Here is a 19794-nt window from a genome sequence, read left to right on the forward strand (position 1 = left end):
CGAGGAGAGGAACAATCCCCAATTTATGTAAATGAAAGTGCTTTATTTATGTAGCTACCGGTTGAAAGATGCAGCTGGTCTTCCCAAAAGCCCGGCTAGATCAGCTTAAATATTGATGGTTTGCTTTAAGAGGGAATATAAGCAGCCTATAGTTGTAGAGGCTTGGGATAGTGATGGAAGTGTGGTTTGAGAATTGTCCATTTAATCAAGATCAACCATTCATGGAAAGCTTGTATACAGGATGCTATTCATGGATGGATTGAAGGAGAGCTTCCAAGGTAAAAATCAATTGAAAAATAGATGTATAGACTGACATTAGTTACATAAAAATGTAGATCTGTTCTGTTGCCACAGAGTCAGTTCCACTGTTCTGGCTTTGTTGTTGCCTGTCTTACCACATCTTAGTTGTTAATCAGGCCATCCTTTATCATGTCATAGTTGACTTGTCCTGTTGGTTCCTATTAAGTTCCCAGAGCTGCTTTGATCTTATTCTTCTGCAGGTATTGATTGATTTGGCATGCTCTTTTGTCTTTGTGAATTGTAGTTGATCCTTATTCGGCTTTGTCTTCATCATAATCACAATTAAATGGGAGAGGTACTGACTTGAATGCACGATATTTCCCAACATTGTTCAGGTGTTCATTCTCCAACCTAAAAATCAGGATTTCAGTTCTAGTTCTTGTCAGAGAAGGAAATCATGATAAAGTACACTTATCAGCAATTTAAGCTCTCTTTCTGTTGAGTTTTGGTCATTGTGACACCAGAGTTAAATAGATAAGCAAAAAACCCTGAGAATACCTGAAGAAATTCCAAATGCCACGACGAATAATCTCTAGGCTTGCAACTATAAATATCAAGGCTTGTCTATGTAGGAAAGATACTTGAAAGTTCAGAACAGTTTGGAGCCAGGCAAATCTGAGTAGAACATTCAAGATCTGAAAATTCATCTAGAAGTATTAGATGTTGGATGTTAATGACATTTCTTATTAATGATTAAACTTTTTCTTCCTACTAACCATGACTCCAAAATATACGCTTTTGTGAGAGATAAGAAGCTTGTCTCTCAACCATCGGTTCTTTGATTTACGTTGTAGAAGCCCCCAGTCAATAACAAGGTCCCAATAGGTGCTCACAATTGCTGCAATGGCTGATGTGATGGCAGCTAACACCTGCCAATGTGTTGCCTTACTCATACTGTAAGCAGTCCTCATAACAACAGCCAATATGGTCGAGAAGTATTTCAGCCCATTGTATCCTTGCATTGGGTCTTTCTCTTCATACAATCGTCGGAGGCACTGCAACATAACGAACTGTACTGAGAATTCACATATCAATATGGTGTTTTAAGGAAAGGGGAGGCAGGAATTTCAAAGCAAGTCAGTACAGTAATTTTAGTTGACCAGTTAGAGCTTTAAAATCTCCTGTTTATGTCTTCAGTCCTACCTGAAGGAAGCGGGACCAATAAGGAATTACGGCAATTATATAAAAGAAAGTATTATAGACATCATTTCCATTGCAAGTGTTTTTTCTGCGTTTGTAGTCTCCCCAACCATAATAGCAGATGTAGAACTCCAGACTTCTAATGGCTTGGACCTGGAATAGAACAATAATAACTTGCTATTAATTCTCCAAATGAATCAAAAGGTATCCGGCACAATTGATACATAGCATGAGCAATGCTACCAGACCTGACTAGTTAACTGGTCTGCTAGGAAAAAATCCGGAAGAGTAACCTGTACAGGAAAGAATATAAATACAGATAAGCAAACGTGCCCTGATACATTTTCTTTGTGATTTCAAGTGATGAGTGCTTCATCTTGTACCTTGTAGAGAGGGGCACTGATACAGTGGAAAGCAGATCGGAGTAGGAAGAAGCGACTTGAATGGTATATAATGTGAAATGGGCAAAGTGTTATGGCAAGTACTAGCTGCACAGGGAGAAAGGTCATCAGTCAAACAAATGAGAACCTGCAACCAGGAGAGGAATGAAAAAAGTTGGCATGTCTAGGAATCATACAAAAACTAATCCCAGAGGGAGTAGTTCAGTGAACGCCTTGTAGGAATTTGTTTTCGGATCCATCTGCATGTCTAGGTTTGACAGCACACTGATAAGTGCAAGCACTGCAAGACCTGAGCTGAGGAGGAAGACTTCTCGGTATCCCAATTCAGTTCCTTGTTTGAACCCAAATATGAAGGGATAATTGACTCGGTAGCGCCTCCAAAAGTATATATTCATACCATACATGACCATATGTAGGACAACAAATCCAAACAAGCTGCAAAGAAAGATTAAAGTGACATGTTACTTCAATAAAAAAGTTGGTTCAAAAAATTAAAATAGTCTTGTTGGGAACAAAGGGAAGCCAGAACTTGGGACACAGTTCTATGCTGTAACATGGCCAATACTGGGATCAGTACAACTGAATCCTGGGAAAACTGAGCTAGTCTTCATTGCTATGCTCCTACAATTGTATTAAGTTTTTGATGACCGAAAATGTGATTTGCAATGGGTTGGACTTGTACTGGTAACTACTTGTCCTACCCTTTCACATAAACAGAGATCACTTGGCCAAGGTGCACCTTATTGGACCAGAAATTTAAACCCTGAGTGGAACAACTGCAGATGAGACAGAGGTCAGTGAATGGAATAAAGAGAATCCCCCCCCCCCCTAATAGGTAGACCCTAATACTATTATATTGCTGGAAGATTGAGGAGCTGAATGTGAATCCATAGGTCACCTGTAGAGGGGAAACATTGTTTCCATGTACTGAGTACTCCCTGGCATGTTCAGGATACGTCTTGCACGTATAATCAAAATAAGGGCCACAATTAAAGCTGTGGTGGCACCAGCAAAGAAGCCTGAGAAATTACCATATACAGCAGAGTCAATTAGTTTTTGATTCGAGGATCCAAACAAATCCAAAGGGATACTTGTGTCGCTATTTTGTAAGAGAATCAAATCAAATTCATCTCAAAGTTGAATCCAACTTGGTAGCAAAATTTACCCATGGAAAATGTTATTCTATGCCTTTCTCTCTTTGCTTGTGGTCTCAAGATGTTTATGCCCTTATGTCGGTTTGAGTTTGAGAAGTGCTTGATGAAGGTAGCTTCCACTCTCTCCATGAGCTTAGTGACCTGTGAGCACACAAACCAAACTAGATTAGTGATAGTAAGATCCAATGATGTATCAGACAAGGTAACACACAATGAGCTGATACTCTGCTTTCAATGCTTGCACTTGTGGGAAGATACAAATTCATTCAAGTACAAGAAGTATATAAATTTACCTTTTTAATTAAGAAAAAATATAGAATCCAATTAATAATTTTCATCAAATTGAACCATAAGCATGCTCCAAAGTTGCTAATATATCTTCGCAAAAGGAGATGCCACCTTTTCATATTACAAATATCATATGCTCTCCATATCTAACCGATGGATACTAATTAGCTCACAGCCCCCCCCTGTACATCTGGGAGTCCCTCCACCAACCAGTTCGAACTTATGGAAACTATACACTCACCTCATCAGAGCTTCCAAGGTAAGAGTTGTCAACCATGTTTAGGTAAGCCCTTGCTGCCCTTCTTGAAGTGATCTAAAAAATTAAACAAAACAGGGTAAGTGCAATATCAGAAACCTATTGCATTGAAAACTTAACATAAGCAAACATGAAACTTTTGTGTATTATGTAAAGAACTAACCTTGTCATATTTCTTCATGATCTTTGAGAATGCCAAGAGATTCAAAAAGCTGGTTATTCATGCAATTATAAGCCAACTTAGTACTTTTTCCCCCTTCAAATTTCAAAGACATAAATCTATACCACATGTAGTGTTATTTGTCACCTGTAGCTCTTAAGAATTCGAAGCATCTGATAAAATTGGATGAAAGCCTGCTTCAGTTGTCCCTCAACTTTCCTCAGATCCGTAAGGTTCAGATTTTTGTGCATGGGGATCTTGAGAATGCCTTTAATGGTGGAGCGGGGAGTCTCAAATGTGTTGTTGAGCTTCACCCTGTTAAGGATTTGTAAAGGGGTTGGTTTGGAGCCCTTGATACTGTCTGGCTTCTCTTCATGAACGCTAGAGTTGGTAGTTTTGGGTTCATTGACTTCTGTATCTGTGGACGACTCTGTACCTGAGTTATCCAAATCTCCTCTGTTGCTCAGTTCAACTTCTTCTATTACGTCCATGTACCTTTCTGCATTTACAATGTTATGAAATTGTTTTAGGGGAAACCCAGATCTATACTCCAAAATCTAAAAGGGTCTAATCTGAGAAACTGAGAAACTCACTCGTTGTTCTTGCACTAGGAGTAGAGGCTTTCAATTTGTCTGTGGAGGCAGCGACATCAGAAGCAAGGCGAGTCATCTCAGCTTGATGATCGAAATTTTCGAAGACTTTGTTGGGATTCTCGATCTTAAGCCGTAACGAAATCAAAGCGTCCATTTGCTTATTCAACTTGTTGGCCTCTTTAACGACCTCATCCACCTTGTCCCTGTAGAATTTGTTTACTTTGTTGAGCTCATCGTCTAGCCTCCTGAAGTACAACAGCTCGTACTCTCCACCTTCCTCGGCCAACATAAGAAAGTTTGATTGGTATTTGACAACATCAGATAAGCCCTGATCATCACTCTGCATTGCTCTTACCAGTATCACTTGATCTTCAATGTCTCCAAAGGCACCGGCGGCGCCACTGGGGCTCTTGGCGAGCTTCTGGGTTAGGCCACTGAAAGCTCTGTACATGGTCATCTTCCGTTTCAAGCCGACTGGGGTTGTTAGCGGCGGTGGCTTAGTTCTTTGCTTGAAGCGTAAGATCTCTTTGAGGAGAGTCTTGAGGTGGTTGTAATCCATGTAGGCGGCTTGCCATTCTGGCACCATTTGGGATTCAAACTCCTTCCCGAACTTCATTATCTTTTGTTTTTGGGTTTTGGGTTTTGGTCGATCGTCTCAAAACTCAAAGTATCAAACAGTTACATAGCTTTTGCAACTGTCAAAACAGAGAGAGAAAGAGACATGCACTCTTGAGTCTGGACGGTTGAAAGAGAAATATCTTCTTCTAGATTCATAGATAACTCAAAAGAAAAGATGTGGAAGAGTACCCATGGAAAACTCAGAAGTTGAGAAAGGTGGCCAACAACTCCAACTAACCATAGCTTGGCCTGCATAGAAATAATTGACTTTTTTTTTTTACCTTATATATATATATATATATATATATATATGTTTAAAGAACAAAGAATTTGGAACTTGGTAGTTTGGGATCTAGAATCTTGGGTTAATTACACTGACCCCCCCCCCCTCTATACTTAGAGTATTATTATCATAGGTTCATTACGTTAATGTTTGTAGTTTAGTGATGTCATCATTGGAGTATATTTTTTAAGTGATTAAATTATCCTCAATGTAGAGTAAATTTACCATTATATTTTATAACTAATCACCAATTGGGTTTACGAGTACCCTCTTAGCTAACCTTTTTTTCTCCCCAATCTCTAAAATAAACTATGAGCAAAAGCCTAGGAGGATTAACCGTGCAGGAAGATAGATAATGGCGGTGGAGATGATCAGAACCAAGGGATTCTAATGCAAGAGGTGGCAGTGATGAGGAATTTGCAATAGAAAGGGGATTCCAATTAGGAATTGCAAGGCTGGTCTGTGATTAGTAATTGGGGGACTTGACCAAAGCCCGTTGTCCCCTACCTGCAACACAAACACTCTAGTCGATTAAAATCGAACTTAGTGAAATCCCAATAAAGCTTGATTTGGTGGTGGTGGTGGTGGTGGAGAGTCAGGGAGATGGATTTTGAGCCAAGTCTCTTTTGAAAGAAGAAGGTTGATAGGCATTGAGAGAGATTAATTGAAAATGAAACAACGGCAATGGATGATTAAGGAGTGATAGACGACGGTTTTGGAATAGGTTAATGTCAGTAAGGTTGAATAGGTAAAGGAGAGGTTAAAATTGTCATTTCAAATTTTTAGATGTTTTTTGCCGTTACTTTAGAAGGGAACATTTTTTTCTTTGTAGAATAAAACAGACAATTGCAATATCTAAAACTTGTGTGGTTGCAGTAAGAATATTCAAAACTTCAAGGGAGGTCAGTGTAATTAACCTTAGATTCTTTGAGGACGATGGTATTTCAGTATTTGGTTTGAGATATTACAATTAATTCCATATTCCCCAATTTTGATGAATCTTACGTTTTATAGATTCGTCCTTTATTTTAATATTATTAATTACTGTGCAAGACCCATGCTGCCCTGATAGAGGTACCCACACGAGACACATTTTACTGACTAATAACTTACTTGCTATTATATCGTATCAAGAAAAGTTGGGGGATGAAAGAGTTAACCTTCAATCTTCTTGATATAATATTGTTACTTAATATATAATTTCATCTTAATATCTTTTGCCACTTGTATATTACTATATTATGTAAACATTAACATAACACGTATTTAGTTTGAGTCTTCTCGTAACTGATTTGTTACACGGATTAGGTGTGATTGCGTGTAGTTGGGGTTGAGCCTGAACAGTAAAATTGGACAGATTTGAGGGATTCCTCGTTATCAAAAGAAAAAAAAAAAAAATGTAAACATTATAATTGATTTGTAAAAGTGAGGATAGATACAAAATACAAGAAAAATAAATAATCAATACTTTATCCAATTTCTTATAGATAAATGAATAATTTTTTATTAATTCGAATCTATTAATTCTAATAAAATATAAAATTTTTTACCAAAAAAGAATTATTCAAAATCAAAATATTCTTAACTTTCCAAAGACATGGGGAACGTTTTCATATGTAGGTTTATTTGGTTCACACTTCTTTTGTTTGTTTGGTGAACTTTGGGTCACATTCACAGATAAATCAAACATTACTACCAACCTTACTCTAGTGGTTGAACCTTGAATTAGAATAGTATCATCATATTTGTCTATGGTACTTTTTATCAGTCATTACCTCATGGGTTTACTCAGTCATTTACCAAAAAAAAAAAAAGGTTTACTAAGTTAAATTAATTAAGAAAAATTAAGTTGATTTCGATATCGGAGATCAATTTTAACCATGTGATTGCGATGGGATGATGTGGCAATTTTAACCGTTGGATAGATAAATATAGTGTTAGATTAGCAAAGTGCCAAATTTATAAAGTAACTTCGATAAAATACTCTTTCATATAATGGCATGAATATTGCTATTTTTAGTCGTCCATGTTCACCCTACTGTAGTCTTCAAATTTTCTAGAAAATATGTATGGATCACCTGCTCCGGATTGATAGGAAATGGGAATGGACTCGACTAATTCTGATTCACCCAATCCAATTCTGATTTAAAATCCATTCCATGACTCCTTGGTTTGTCCTCCATTCCAAATGGCAAATGCCATTAATGTAGTGAGTTATGCTCTATTATTGAGTTTGTTAACTTAGTTTTTAATTTCAGAAAATATAGAATTGCCAGTTTTGAGGAAGTGATGGTAGAACAAGATCCTCTCAAGTGCACCAATGCACATCAGTTGGCTAAGGTGTGTGTCCGGGTGCTATTAGTTGTTTCGATGCACATTGAACTTGCATGATACACCTGAGAGGATCTAAGTCCAGAGGTGTGATGGGTTAGGCTGAAGAGGAGATGGGCGCTAGAGGTGGGGGTCTAGGAAGGGGAAGAAGGGAGGCAAGTTGGAACGGGAGAGAATTGTGGACACATGGTGTGAAACGACAGCCCTGCCCCTTGAAATGCAAAGTGACATCCCAATTGATAATTCCTCGTGTTCTGATTGGTCCTTTCGCATGTGTAGTAGCCACACTCCACCCTAAGGAGCACTTTGCCAAATATTTTTTTTTCCCAGGTAAGGGTAAATTCGTCATAGAAACTTTCAAAAGCAAAAGCTTATCCACAAGAATCCACAAACTACAAAATCAACGGCTACATTTCATATCCCATGGATCAGTTGGGTTGAGAAAGGCAGGAGGATGCCAGGGAGACTGAACTGAAAAAATCTGAAAGAAAGCATGGCTATGGCGTCTCTCCTCTCTCTCCCTTCTTCGTCTTTCTCCTCATATTTCTGTTCTTCATCTTTCCTCTGCTCTGCTAAAGCTCAATCTTTCCCAAGAAAGAGACAGACTCTTCATCTCACAAACTCTCCCATTGTCAATTCACTCAGCTCGCCGAGAATTGAGACACTTCCACCAGCCGTGCAGAGCTTCTGGAAGTGGGTTTGTGAGGAAGGGGTGATTTCGGCAAAATCTTCCCCGGTAATGCCTGGAATTGTATCGGAAGGGCTGGGTCTGGTTGCGCAGAGGGATATATCTCGCAACGAGGTGGTTCTTGAAATACCCAAGAAGTTTTGGATAAATTCAGACACTGTAGCTGCTTCTGAGATTGGGAAGGTCTGTGGTGGATTGAAACCATGGATTTCTATAGCTCTGTTTCTTATTAGAGAAAAAACAAGGGAGGATTCACCATTGCGTTCTTACCTTGACATCCTTCCACAGACCACAGATTCCACCATATATTGGTCAGTATTGCCCTATCTCCTGGGATATCCAGTGTGGGTTTTTCACTTCTGAAAACATAGTTTTAGCAGCTTTTTTATGGAATTCTATTATCAATTGTCAATAGGGAACTTGAAATTCCTCTGCGGCTGTTAATAAGTGTTGCTTGATGTCTCCAGTGCAGGTCAGAAGAGGAGCTGTCTGAACTTCAGGGTTAGTATCCTTTTCTGGCTTCAACCTGTAAGATAAACATAAGGGCTTGCTAGTTATTTCAAAGCTTTTCTGATTCTGATGAAAGGACCAAAATATGGAAGTTTGCTTACTATTTAGATGAATTAAGGCTTAAAGGTCCAAAGTACAGTTTAGATGAACTAAGCTGATAATGAAAGCCATAATCTAATTTGGTGATTTTTTGCCATTCCTTGTTTTGCAATATATGAAACTTGAAATTTACGCAGGGACCCAACTATTGAGCACAACCTTGGGTGTGAAAGAATATGTGCAAAGCGAATTTCTTAAAGTTGAGCAAGAAGTCATACTTCCTCATATGGATCTCTTCCCTACTCCTATAACAGTGGATGACTTCTTTTGGGCATTTGGAACTCTCAGATCAAGGGCATTTTCACAGCTTCGAGGCCAAAATCTTGTTCTAATTCCTCTTGCAGACTTGGTAAGATATCTGTCTCTTCAAGTTGTTCTAGTGCAGAATCCTAAATAAACTCTGAATAAGAGAATCTCTGCATAGGATTAAGTTCCTCAAATATAGCAAATACTGATCAGAACATATCAATAATCTTTGGACTCTACATCCTCATTGCATTTGTTTTCTTGCTCAGATCAACCACAGTCCAAGCATAACTACAGAAGAATATGCTTGGGAGACCAAACAAGCAGGTCTTTTCTCCAGGGATCTCCTGTTTTCTTTGCGGACACCAGTTTTCGTCAAGGCCGGTGAGCAGGTGAAATTGTTATAAATTTGGGTGCAAAAACATTTTGATATTTCATTACACATAATGGAATAATTGATAAAACTTTGTGATATGTTTGTGTCTGTGTTACACAACAAATCAACCGAGGAATCTTTATCCCAAAGGAAGCAAAATACTTGGAAGCAGCTATGAGAATCTTCAAAATGGTCTAGAATATAAATTGTAATTCTAAAAGTTTAAAACATCAAAAATCTAAGGTGATATACATGTTGCTGGTTTCTATTAAAGAGATACTACTATATCAACAAGAAAAAACCCTGGTCTGGAATGACTAAGAACTGACATGAATAAAGCCAGTTTTGTTAGTATTAATGATGGTTGGGATGGATTTTTGACAGGTCTTGATCCAATATGATCTTGGCAAGAGCAACGCTGAATTGGCATTAGATTATGGCTTTATTGAATCAAGACCAGAACGCAATGCATATACCCTGACACTGGAGATTTCTGAGTCAGACCCTTTTTTTGGAGACAAACTGGACATAGCTGAGTCCAATGGTCTGGGTGAAACTGCTTACTTTGACATCATTCTGGGCTGTTCTCTCCCACAATCGATGCTTCCGTATCTACGGTTGGTGGCTCTTGGAGGAACCGATGCTTTCCTTCTAGAATCTATTTTCAGAAACTCAGTTTGGGGTCACCTTGAGTTGCCTGTTAGCCGCGCCAATGAGGAGCTTATATGTAAAGTAGTAAGAGATGCCTGCAAGTCCGCACTCTCTGGCTATCATACCACCATTGAAGAGGTAAGGATACTTTCTCTACTTAAGGATGGTGCTTTCAATCTGTGAAATGGTTAGAGACTCATCAAATCGGTGATCACATTGGCTCATTCATGACGACCAACTTGTGCAACTTCAATTCCAAACTCCAGTTATATATGTTTTCCCTAGTCAGTAGTTGGTGTTGTCTGGAGATGGAAGCCATATTTGCATTATAAATCAACAGAGATCAATAAAACTCAATCTCGTGAATGTGATTTGCAGGATGAGAATTTAAGGAACGAAGTGAACCTGGTCCCAAGGCGCGAAATAGCAGTTGGAATAAGAGCTGGTGAGAAGAAAGTATTGCAGCAAATAGATGGGATATTCAGGGAGAGGGAACTGGAGTTGGATGTGTTGGAATACTACCAAGAAAGGAGGCTCAAAGATCTTGGACTGGTTGGAGAACAAGGAGAAATCATCTTTTGGGAGTCCAATTAAGGTAATGGAAATGTGGAATGCTAATTTTGGTGACTTCAGATCATAAGATTGTGGGAGAGGGGTGGGGGAACGAGAGAGAAAGAGTTGTGCTAAGGAGGCTTTTGTTTGGATCATTTGTAGTTTTGATTAGCAATGATAATTGGATATTTCTTAAATATTTAGTCCAAAGCACCTTACAACTGGTGCTATACCTAATGGACCTTAGCTTCCAAGCTCAGGTAAACAACGAAGCAATTCTCAGTAGCCTTACCAATTGCATTCTCAATTGCAACTCAGGATGGAGCCACATAACATATGGAATGTGTTTTTCTGAATTTAGTTATATTATTTCTATCAAAGGAAATACATTGAATTGTGTAAATTAACAAACAAAAAAAAAAGAGTAACAATTGACAAATTAACAAAAGAATGAAGAGAGCACCAGGACGAGGTGGAATTTAAGACAAGAACTTTCTTTTCTTTCAGTAACTTACATGGCTGACCGAGTATGAGAATACACTTGCATTAATGGACGGTATGTCATAAACAGGGTTCCTGGTTCTCTTGCAATCCGCAGGGGAGGGGTATCATGGAATTTACAACCTCCGAGCCTTAGATTCAGTTGGATCTTATTGGATAACACTTGAGTTAAGTGGACCTAATAATCCAATGCTCTCTGTCCTTTGACAGAGACATTCTTGTGGGTTAGCATAGAAATAATCTTCCTCCTTAGGCTTGTCCACAATAACCCTCCGGTGTGCGGGTTGTCCGACCCTTTTCTCATGTGCCAACCTGACAGCAATTACAAATTCATTCCATGAAAGTGTCCTACTCTGGTGCAAATCAAGCAGCTCAACAAGCCTTCTTCGATCCAACATGATGGTCTTCTTAAACCCAAAATACCTGCACAAGAGACAGTACCAAACTTCTATCTTGCATGATCTACAGTGGTATAGACTATTACATGTCCACATAACTGAGAAAATCCAACCCCCACCCCCCACCCAAAAAAAAAGAATAATAATAATAATAATTAAAACTTGACTGCAAACTCTACTAGCCAAGCAGAAAACAATTGTAGTCACTAATCACTGTTGACCTTCAGACTACATTTGCAGATGGTCCCAGCAATATCCAGCTTGCAAGGTGTTGGTGCCGAAGAAAAACAGCCAAATATCTCAACTGCACACATTGTTACTCTGAAGTGCAAACACACTCAGGAACACCTTGTGCAGCTCAGATGTGCGGCATGGATACTTATGGCATGCCAGTAAGCCACAAACATGGATTATAAGTTTATATCAACAATTCAAGCATTAATATGAGCTAAACATATGAATAATCAAAAGCATGTTTGAACATTAACCTGCGGTGACCTTCAACAAGTTTCGCCATGTTGCCATCATTGGTGGGGATGAAAATGTCACTAGCAACTGAAACCATAAAATCCAAGGCTGCCATTTGAGACGAGTGGTTCTGGAATTGTTGCAGATCCTTTGGATCTAATAGCATCTCCTTGTTCACCTAAAATACCATTGATCCAAGTCAAAGATTAGAATATCAATTTTTTCACTTTGTTGTTGAATGAAAGCAGGTAATATCCATTACAACACTGAATTGAGTAGAGGATGAGAAAAAATGCAGAGTCAAGACCCAACATTCTATGTCCTCTTTTTTTTTTTCCATTTTGCGATTCCCCCCCCCCCCCCAAAAAAAAATAATAATAATTGTAAGAAATGGAGCATTAGATTTTACATGTAGGACCATCAGGTAGTTCATATAATTCAACTCCCAAGAAGGGAGGATGGGGGAGCATTGCTATTAAATGGTGGTCTCAGACATGCACATTGCCTTAGCACCCCAAAAGTGGAGAGAATGAACCCTCATCACCCACTGATCATCACCCTCGTACTTTTCAGGCCAAAGAAAACCTTATTTAGCAAGTCTGAATCTACCAAGTGCCTGAGCAGATGCAGTGTACTATTAGAAAGGTCTGATACTATGAAGGTGGAAAACTCACAATCCGTGGAAAAGCATCTCTTAGTGCAGCAAGCCTCCGTTTGCTGCCATATATCTCACCAGAAGCAATGTAAATACGAGTGTCCTTCTGGAAGCCTAATGCTTGCAAAACTAAAGCAGCTTCCTCTGGCGTAAGAGGGCACAAACCTAGGGACCTCTTCTCTGCAGATACTATCTCTTTCTCCTTCCACCAAGGATATGCATATCTGAATGATTTACAAGAAAATAATTAAAACAAAAGATAAATTAACCACACTTCATCTTCTGAATTAGTACCGGTATAATAAAAGGGTATTTATGTCCTCCGATATCGCAGAATGACAGATTTAGAACCATCAGACAATGAATACATGAGAAAATAAATTTTCAAGGGTGATTTGATGAACTGGATTAGTTTGTTGAATAGATCATGGGATGCAAGCCTCCAACAACTGCTCTCTATTTCAAAACTCAACAAGTGCAATAAACAAAGGAAATGCTAATGCCACCAAACATCTGATATCCCATAGAACGCTCTCTCCAAAAGGTATCCATGCCACTCAAACAATCAAACAAGACATTTTTAATCATCAGACATCCAATAAACAGGAGTTGCCTCAGCATTTCTTTAGAATAAAGGTACAGAAAGAAATAATGACTTGTATAGATGAGAACTGAACACTCTGTTGTTCCTGCCATTGTGTTATAGAATTACTGAGGATATGGGACAATTTGATGGATCCCACATGGAAACTCTCCTTGACGGGACATCTAATAACACTCAAACCAGAGCTAAGGATCCCTAACAAAAGAAATAAGTCAGCAACAAACCTCATCCTCTTCAGCTCCTCTGCTTCTTCATCAGTGCAGCCTTGAGTACAACCTGAGAAAGCTAACATGTCCATCTCATATCTCAGATGCAATGCCACAAATGGTCCCCTCTGTTGAAGAATTTGAACCAATTTGTGCCCCAAGGCCTCAATCTGAGGAGTGAATTTCAACGCCTCGAAATTAACACGGCACCTGAGCATCTGAAGGTGGATAGGGAGCCCATTATTTGCCAGACGTGTATCTGTTTTAATGAAGTGAACCACTTTATTCCTGCTTAGAAGTGGAAAAATCTGCAGGATTGATGAGAAATCATCAATCAAAATGGAGCACCATGCAGTTGTTCGTATCAATCATTAGAGGGATCATCAACTATTGGTAACATAGTCTGGAACTAAAATCGGTCAAACAACTCAATTAAATATCAGGCAGATTCATCACACAAACAAATCAATTAAATATCAGGCAGATTCCTCACACAAACCTGATATGTCAAAACTTGTCAAATCAAACAACTAAAACCATTAATACTCGGCCTGAATTCTAGTATGAAAGCAGGAAATCAAACCAAAAATTGAAATTTGGAACCGTAGTCTTTTTAAGAACAGAAACCATTGGCCTTTCGTGCAAGCAGATCTGAAATCCAATGGTTGGATTTGAAGTTTCGAAAGATTTCTAGTTGGAGTAGGGATTCAAGGAACTTGAAAAATATTTGGATTTTTTAAGCTTGAATGAACTCAGAACATTAATAGAATTGAAAACAGAAGTTCAGCAACCCAGATAAATCAATTAAGCATCAGATTTAATAAGGAAGGTGCGCATACATAGAAATTTTCAGATCTAACCTGTTCGATTGAAGAAGAAGAACAGACAATATTAAAAAATAATAAAAATAAAAAAGGAGAGAGAGAGAGAGAGAGAGGATATGAATCGGGAATCACACCTGATCCTCTGAGTTGGCATCCCACCAAACCCAAGCTTGGAATCCCCCCCCCCCAAAAAAAAAAAAAAAGCCTTCACTGCATCTCACAGCAAAACAGAGCTCCAAATCTCACAAAACCAAGAGACAAGAGCCAATTTCCATTCTTCAAAGTAGTGAGCAGAGCTGAAGTCCATCACAACTTAATATAAAGGGATTTTCTTATTGACACACATTAAGGTGTCAAATAATTTATAGCCTTAGTTATTTTTCCCTTTTAATATAAGTTTTTCCCCCAATGAAGGCAAATCATATCATCTCACGTGTGACTCGAAAATGTCTAAGACGATGACAACTTTTGATGATGACATTAGGGGTGTCAACGGGTCGGTCCGGATCGGTTTCGGTGTGGGAAGGCTGAAACCAAAACCAAACCAATAAGGAAATTCCAGTTTTACTTTGGTTTCGGTTTCGGTTTGTCTTCGGTTTCTTAAATCGGTTTCTAATCGGATTGGTTTCGATTTTTGGTCTAGTTTGGATTCAACTTTCCATACAAATGTATACAAAACTATTAAAAAAAAATATTTTTTTAATGAATTTTGGAGTGTTTCGGTTTCTTACCGGTTTGGTTTCGGTTTCGGTTTCGGTCTGGGTTTTGAACCGGTTTTGGGTTCATCCGGTTTCCAGTGCGGTTCGGTTTGGTTTTTGGGGTTTCAATGCTCCAAACCGAAACCGAACCAATAAGGCTTCGGTTCGGTTTGGTCCGGGCTGTTTCGGTTCGGTCTAGTCTGGCCAGTTTTACTGGTTCGGTTTAGGGTTTGACACCCGTAGATGACATAATGGTAAGTCACTTTCAAATTATTTTTGAAAACCATTTTTACCTAAGTTAAATAACTTTTAGGAGTAATACAAGGGGCAATAAAAGAAGGTGTCAAGTTCTAAATACGCCTATAAAAGTGTCATTTAGACATTTCCTTATATAAAAGACTAAAAAACTCAAACTAAGTTTAAAATTCCTCCAGCCAATAACTTGCTATGGAAGTAGTCTTGACAGAAACTCTGCATAAAATAAAGGAAAGCAGCTTAACACAAGGCTGGACTCATACAATCCCTAATCCAGCCAACTACCAATACTAAATAATAATAATTAAAAATAAAGGAATCAGACTCTTAACTATACCCCATTCCTTCCTCCTACCTATAGTTTAGACCCATTAAAGTAGCCTCTTACAAAGAATAACTCATTGTACCAAAGGCCCAACATATATGTAACCAACCCAAGGTTTATATCCACTAAAATAGGCCCATTTCTGTGTTTTATCTGTATCCCCTTTCAGGAGAGTAGGAAAATAACTGAGACAAACCAGGGGAGATTGTTTCATTTCACTCTACACAAGGCACAACCACAGAGATTGAAGTGGTCGCCAACAGGGGTGCAATCATTTTCAGTAGATAATTAGAGAGTACAGAAATTTATCAACCAGGAAAAAAAAAAAAAAAAGAGTACAGAAAGTTGCAAACCTTCTCCAAGTAATATTTTTCACTCGACCAGCTCACCGGTGGCATCACTAAAGGTTTATATGCAGCTTTCCTACTAAGCCTCTTTGGCACCCTCTTGATAATCCGGACTTCATCTCTCAAGGAATTAATGAAGTGTTTCACATTAAATATGTCACCAAAATTGCTGCCAGTAAAAACCACAGAAGTTACCAATTTCCCCCTTTTCTAACCAATAGCTGCAACATAATGACATTCAGTTAAAGACTTTCCAGACCAATCAAATACCTGGGATCTGCCCAGAAAGAAGTCTTGTCAAGCTCTGGAACAACCAACGTGAGGTTCAAAAACCGAGCAACTGTCACCATGTCGCATATCTGAAATGATAAAGAATGATTAATAACAGAACATATCGATGGGGATGGCCAAGCCACAAGAAGCAAAATGATGATGAATACAAACCCCCGCACGCATTTGATTCAAGCCTCCATTGCAAGACAATTTAAGATAACCATTGCTTTTATAGATTCCTGCAATGTGCATTGTTAAGTAATTAATTAGTGACTAAGAAGCAAAGATGTTTTTTTCTTCTTCTTTTTTTTTTTTTTTCTTTTTATTAAAGAAACAAAGAGTTTCACAATAACCTCCAGGGCCCTCGCCACACCAATAGGATGTTTTCATTAGTAACATTGCCAATAGATTGACATGAGGAATATTCATTGTGAAAGAAAATAGTAATCCAAATCTTCACTGGCTGTATAAAACAACTAATTCACTACAATTTTTACTGCCTACAATAAAGTAGTTGATAATATGGGTACAGCCTACTGACCTAGAAAACCGATCAAATGGGCATAACTTAAAAATTTCAAAGAATGGATAAGCCAACCCACAGGATGACCCTCCAGCGAAATATCTAAATTCTTGTCACTACCCCATAGGTAGGTGGCCACAAACTTAGACCATCAATTAGATGAGGATATCTCCATGAAACATGTAAGCCATTCACCCGCATTCTAAGCAAATAAAACCCTCCCACAACACCTAGTAAGAAAGTAAAATCAACAGAGGCTACAAGACACGTCCTTGCAAACACCACCAACACAATTCTCTCAATTCTGTTTGCATGTGAAAGAAGGTTAATCCCCTTCTAATTTCCTACCAATCCATCCATGGTCACTCTGATGGATGAAATTTGAGATGAGATATGAATTACCACAATTTTCATCCTTTATTAGGGTCACAGCTCTCTCAAATCCCCTGGACTCTTTGGTATTAAATTTCATATGCAAAACTTCAAACTTCACAATTTAATGTTTCTCCAATCCACTTGAATGAATCCGCCCACCCCCAAGGGGAGCATTTAAACATCCTAAAGGCTTTATGATTGAGCCAAACCATTTAAAGGAGTACCTAGTACCTCTTGAAGGGTGGGGGGAGAGAGAGAAAAAGACTTGGGAACAATTAATGGTGGGAGGTCACTTGGCATTAAGTATCGAATGGCTGACCAAGATGGTGCAATCCCATGAAAAATCTTCACATTAGATGACACTTGCAAGACTCATCTGACCTATAACCATCTCCTTCCAATGGAGAGCAAGATCCAGCAACTTGTTATTGGACAAACTGGCTGGGAGGGTGATGTCAGGGAACATTTGCACATAAGGGCATATCCAATAATGTAGTTTTCTCTATGAAGTCACTTGTATCAGTAAAGTATATGTATGGTTCCGCTTTTAGGGTCATTTCAGTATCGATGCAAATATGCACAATAGTTCCTTTCCCTTTAATAGATTTATATAAGTATAAAAATATAATTTCATTGCTAAAGTAATAATAGTCAGTGATAGCTCTTTGGTACCGAAATGTCTACACTTTGGTGTAGGCCTGTAGGGTGATGTACCCTAACCCATGTATGTCACCTCACACAGCTGGGAAATCAACCCAGCTACTAAGAGATGATGGAAAGGATTGTTGAAGGCTGCGCTTAGGAATAAGAATTGTCTGCCATTTTCTACAAGGTCTAAAGACTGAGTTGACAGTGTTTGAACCATGAAGGCAAGAAACTCCCTACTACAAATTTACTATTCTGGCTTCATTGTCATATGACATCTGGTTCAGCAATTCAACCAATGCACAATGTGGAGCAGTAGATGGGTTAAACCACACACGCATTTAAGAAGTAAATGTACCCCCTTATACCACTCTTACTATCAACATTAGGAAATGTCAAATATGTATGCATGCATAAAATCAAAATCATATTCCATTCATAAAGAAATCAAGGCGTTCTTTACTTGGATTTCCATAAAGTGCGGCAAAAAAAATAAAACGATTGGGAAGCTTCCCTAGGGAGAGTTAAGGAAAAAAAAAAAAAAAGGACTCACTTGGAGGTGGAAGCTGCCGGGGCATTGCAGCGGACTCAGTTGGAGTAGACAGCTGCCGGGGAATTGAAGCGATCTCACTTGGAGGCAGAACCTGCAGGTGCAGTGGAGCCGTCTCAATTGGAGGCAAGAGCTGCCGGTGCATTATTGGAGCGGTAATTGGAGAAGGCTCTCCCTTACGGTCTGAGTTAGTAAACCTTGATAACTGGAACAGATGAACAAAGCAAGTCCATAGCAAAATGCTGGAACAGACGCGAATAAACCACAGTTGCAAGCGAGTCTTGGGAAGCACGGAGGTTGGAAGCTTACCACACCGCAAAGATAAGACCTCCGATCTAACCTCCATGACCATTTCTATTGCCCAAACCACTTAAACCGCTTCATCCGACCTTTCCCCTCATCAATCGGAACACCAAGCCCACTGAACCAGACGAAACAAAACGAAATGATCTCCACAAAAGCATCTGGCTAGGTACAAAATGCATCAATGTTGACACATTCAGCATACGTTTCCGCAGAACTTCACCGGGAAACAAACCCTAACTAATTTGTTCTGCAATCCCAACGCCAATGCTGTGACGATCGAGAGGAGAAAGTGGAAGAATCGAAGCAGAAAAAATTTACTGCACTCCAAGAACTGCTCTGAAGTATCGTCTTCAAAGTCCAAACAATGAAAGAAAGGAAAAAGAAATTGGAGAACCCAAGACAGAATGATTACAGACTTCTAGAGAAGTGGAAGGAAAGGAGAAACCTTAGCAATGAAGGAGTTGTGGGTTATGTGACAGGCAAACTGATGAAACGCAACCCAAAAGGAAGAGAAAAATTAAAAAAGAAACTCACCAAACACGCCCTCCTTCTCCCTCTTGGTCTCTCTCTCAGTCCTTTTAAGTCTCGGTCGCTTGCTTTGCTTCTTTCCTGTTAGTTGGTTCGACTCACTCAATGAGAAGAGGGCTTTTCTGATTGTTTGTTTGGAAAAGAGAGACGACGCCACGCCAGAATGCCAACGCTGTCGCTGACTCGTACTCTTTAGAATCCCGGCTCCCTAGGGACGGAAACGCTGCCGGACTGCGTGGCCTCTGCACCAAAGGGTGGAGTTGCATCCAAATAGGAATAGAGATTTTTACTTCATTGGATTAAGGTCATTTTTCCCTTCCAGTGTTTGGGTTCAGGGGCACTTCATAGATATAAAAATGAGATAAAGAATATAACTCTATAGTGTTGAGTACGCCTAAAAACATGGGGAGGTAGAGCCATGGCATGAATGGCTTTTCACAATCTAATCCCAATTCCCCGCCTCTAAATGTATGCAATAGTATCAGGTTCTTTTGTCAAAAAATGAGAAAGAGTAACTTTTATTTTTATTTTTTTATTTTTTTATTATTGTGGGTTTCATGAACTTTTGATATTGATAAAGAAGGTTGCTAAGTTCTTTGTTCCTTTTTTAGTAGAAAGAAGGATACTAGGTTAAATGGCTTACTTAGACATAGAAAGGCAAAATGGC

The 19794-nt window shown here is 38.9% G+C and overlaps 3 protein-coding genes across 3 annotated transcripts; 1 reads left to right on the forward strand and 2 right to left on the reverse strand.

Annotated features, from left to right (window-relative positions):
• Positions 1–343: 343 nt before the first annotated feature.
• LOC122075323 (phosphate transporter PHO1 homolog 3-like) lies at positions 344–5026 on the reverse strand. Its single transcript, XM_042640312.1, has 13 exons — positions 4293–5026; positions 3847–4198; positions 3703–3751; positions 3525–3596; positions 3007–3136; positions 2740–2860; positions 2018–2276; positions 1824–1928; positions 1689–1733; positions 1444–1593; positions 1017–1295; positions 799–935; positions 344–651 (listed from the first exon to the last, which is right to left on the reverse strand). The coding sequence occupies exons 1-13, from the start codon at positions 4906–4908 to the stop codon at positions 552–554; spliced, it is 2415 nt and encodes an 804-aa protein (XP_042496246.1). The 5' UTR covers positions 4909–5026; the 3' UTR covers positions 344–551.
• A 2914-nt stretch (positions 5027–7940) lies between these two features.
• LOC122076876 (fructose-bisphosphate aldolase-lysine N-methyltransferase, chloroplastic) lies at positions 7941–10839 on the forward strand. Its single transcript, XM_042642482.1, has 6 exons — positions 7941–8523; positions 8685–8713; positions 8959–9170; positions 9337–9459; positions 9828–10232; positions 10473–10839. The coding sequence occupies exons 1-6, from the start codon at positions 8018–8020 to the stop codon at positions 10686–10688; spliced, it is 1491 nt and encodes a 496-aa protein (XP_042498416.1). The 5' UTR covers positions 7941–8017; the 3' UTR covers positions 10689–10839.
• A 277-nt stretch (positions 10840–11116) lies between these two features.
• Positions 11117–19313, reverse strand: LOC122076875 (rhamnogalacturonan I rhamnosyltransferase 1-like). The gene is made up of 8 exons (XM_042642481.1): positions 18297–19313; positions 16372–16439; positions 16198–16286; positions 15934–16096; positions 13497–13786; positions 12688–12892; positions 12034–12191; positions 11117–11570 (listed from the first exon to the last, which is right to left on the reverse strand). The coding sequence occupies exons 1-8, from the start codon at positions 18643–18645 to the stop codon at positions 11297–11299; spliced, it is 1596 nt and encodes a 531-aa protein (XP_042498415.1). The 5' UTR covers positions 18646–19313; the 3' UTR covers positions 11117–11296.
• Between the last annotated feature and the right edge of the window lie 481 nt (positions 19314–19794).

Source organism: Macadamia integrifolia, chromosome 4 (assembly GCF_013358625.1).
Source record: "Macadamia integrifolia cultivar HAES 741 chromosome 4, SCU_Mint_v3, whole genome shotgun sequence".
NCBI classification, from domain to species: Eukaryota; Viridiplantae; Streptophyta; class Magnoliopsida; order Proteales; family Proteaceae; genus Macadamia; species Macadamia integrifolia.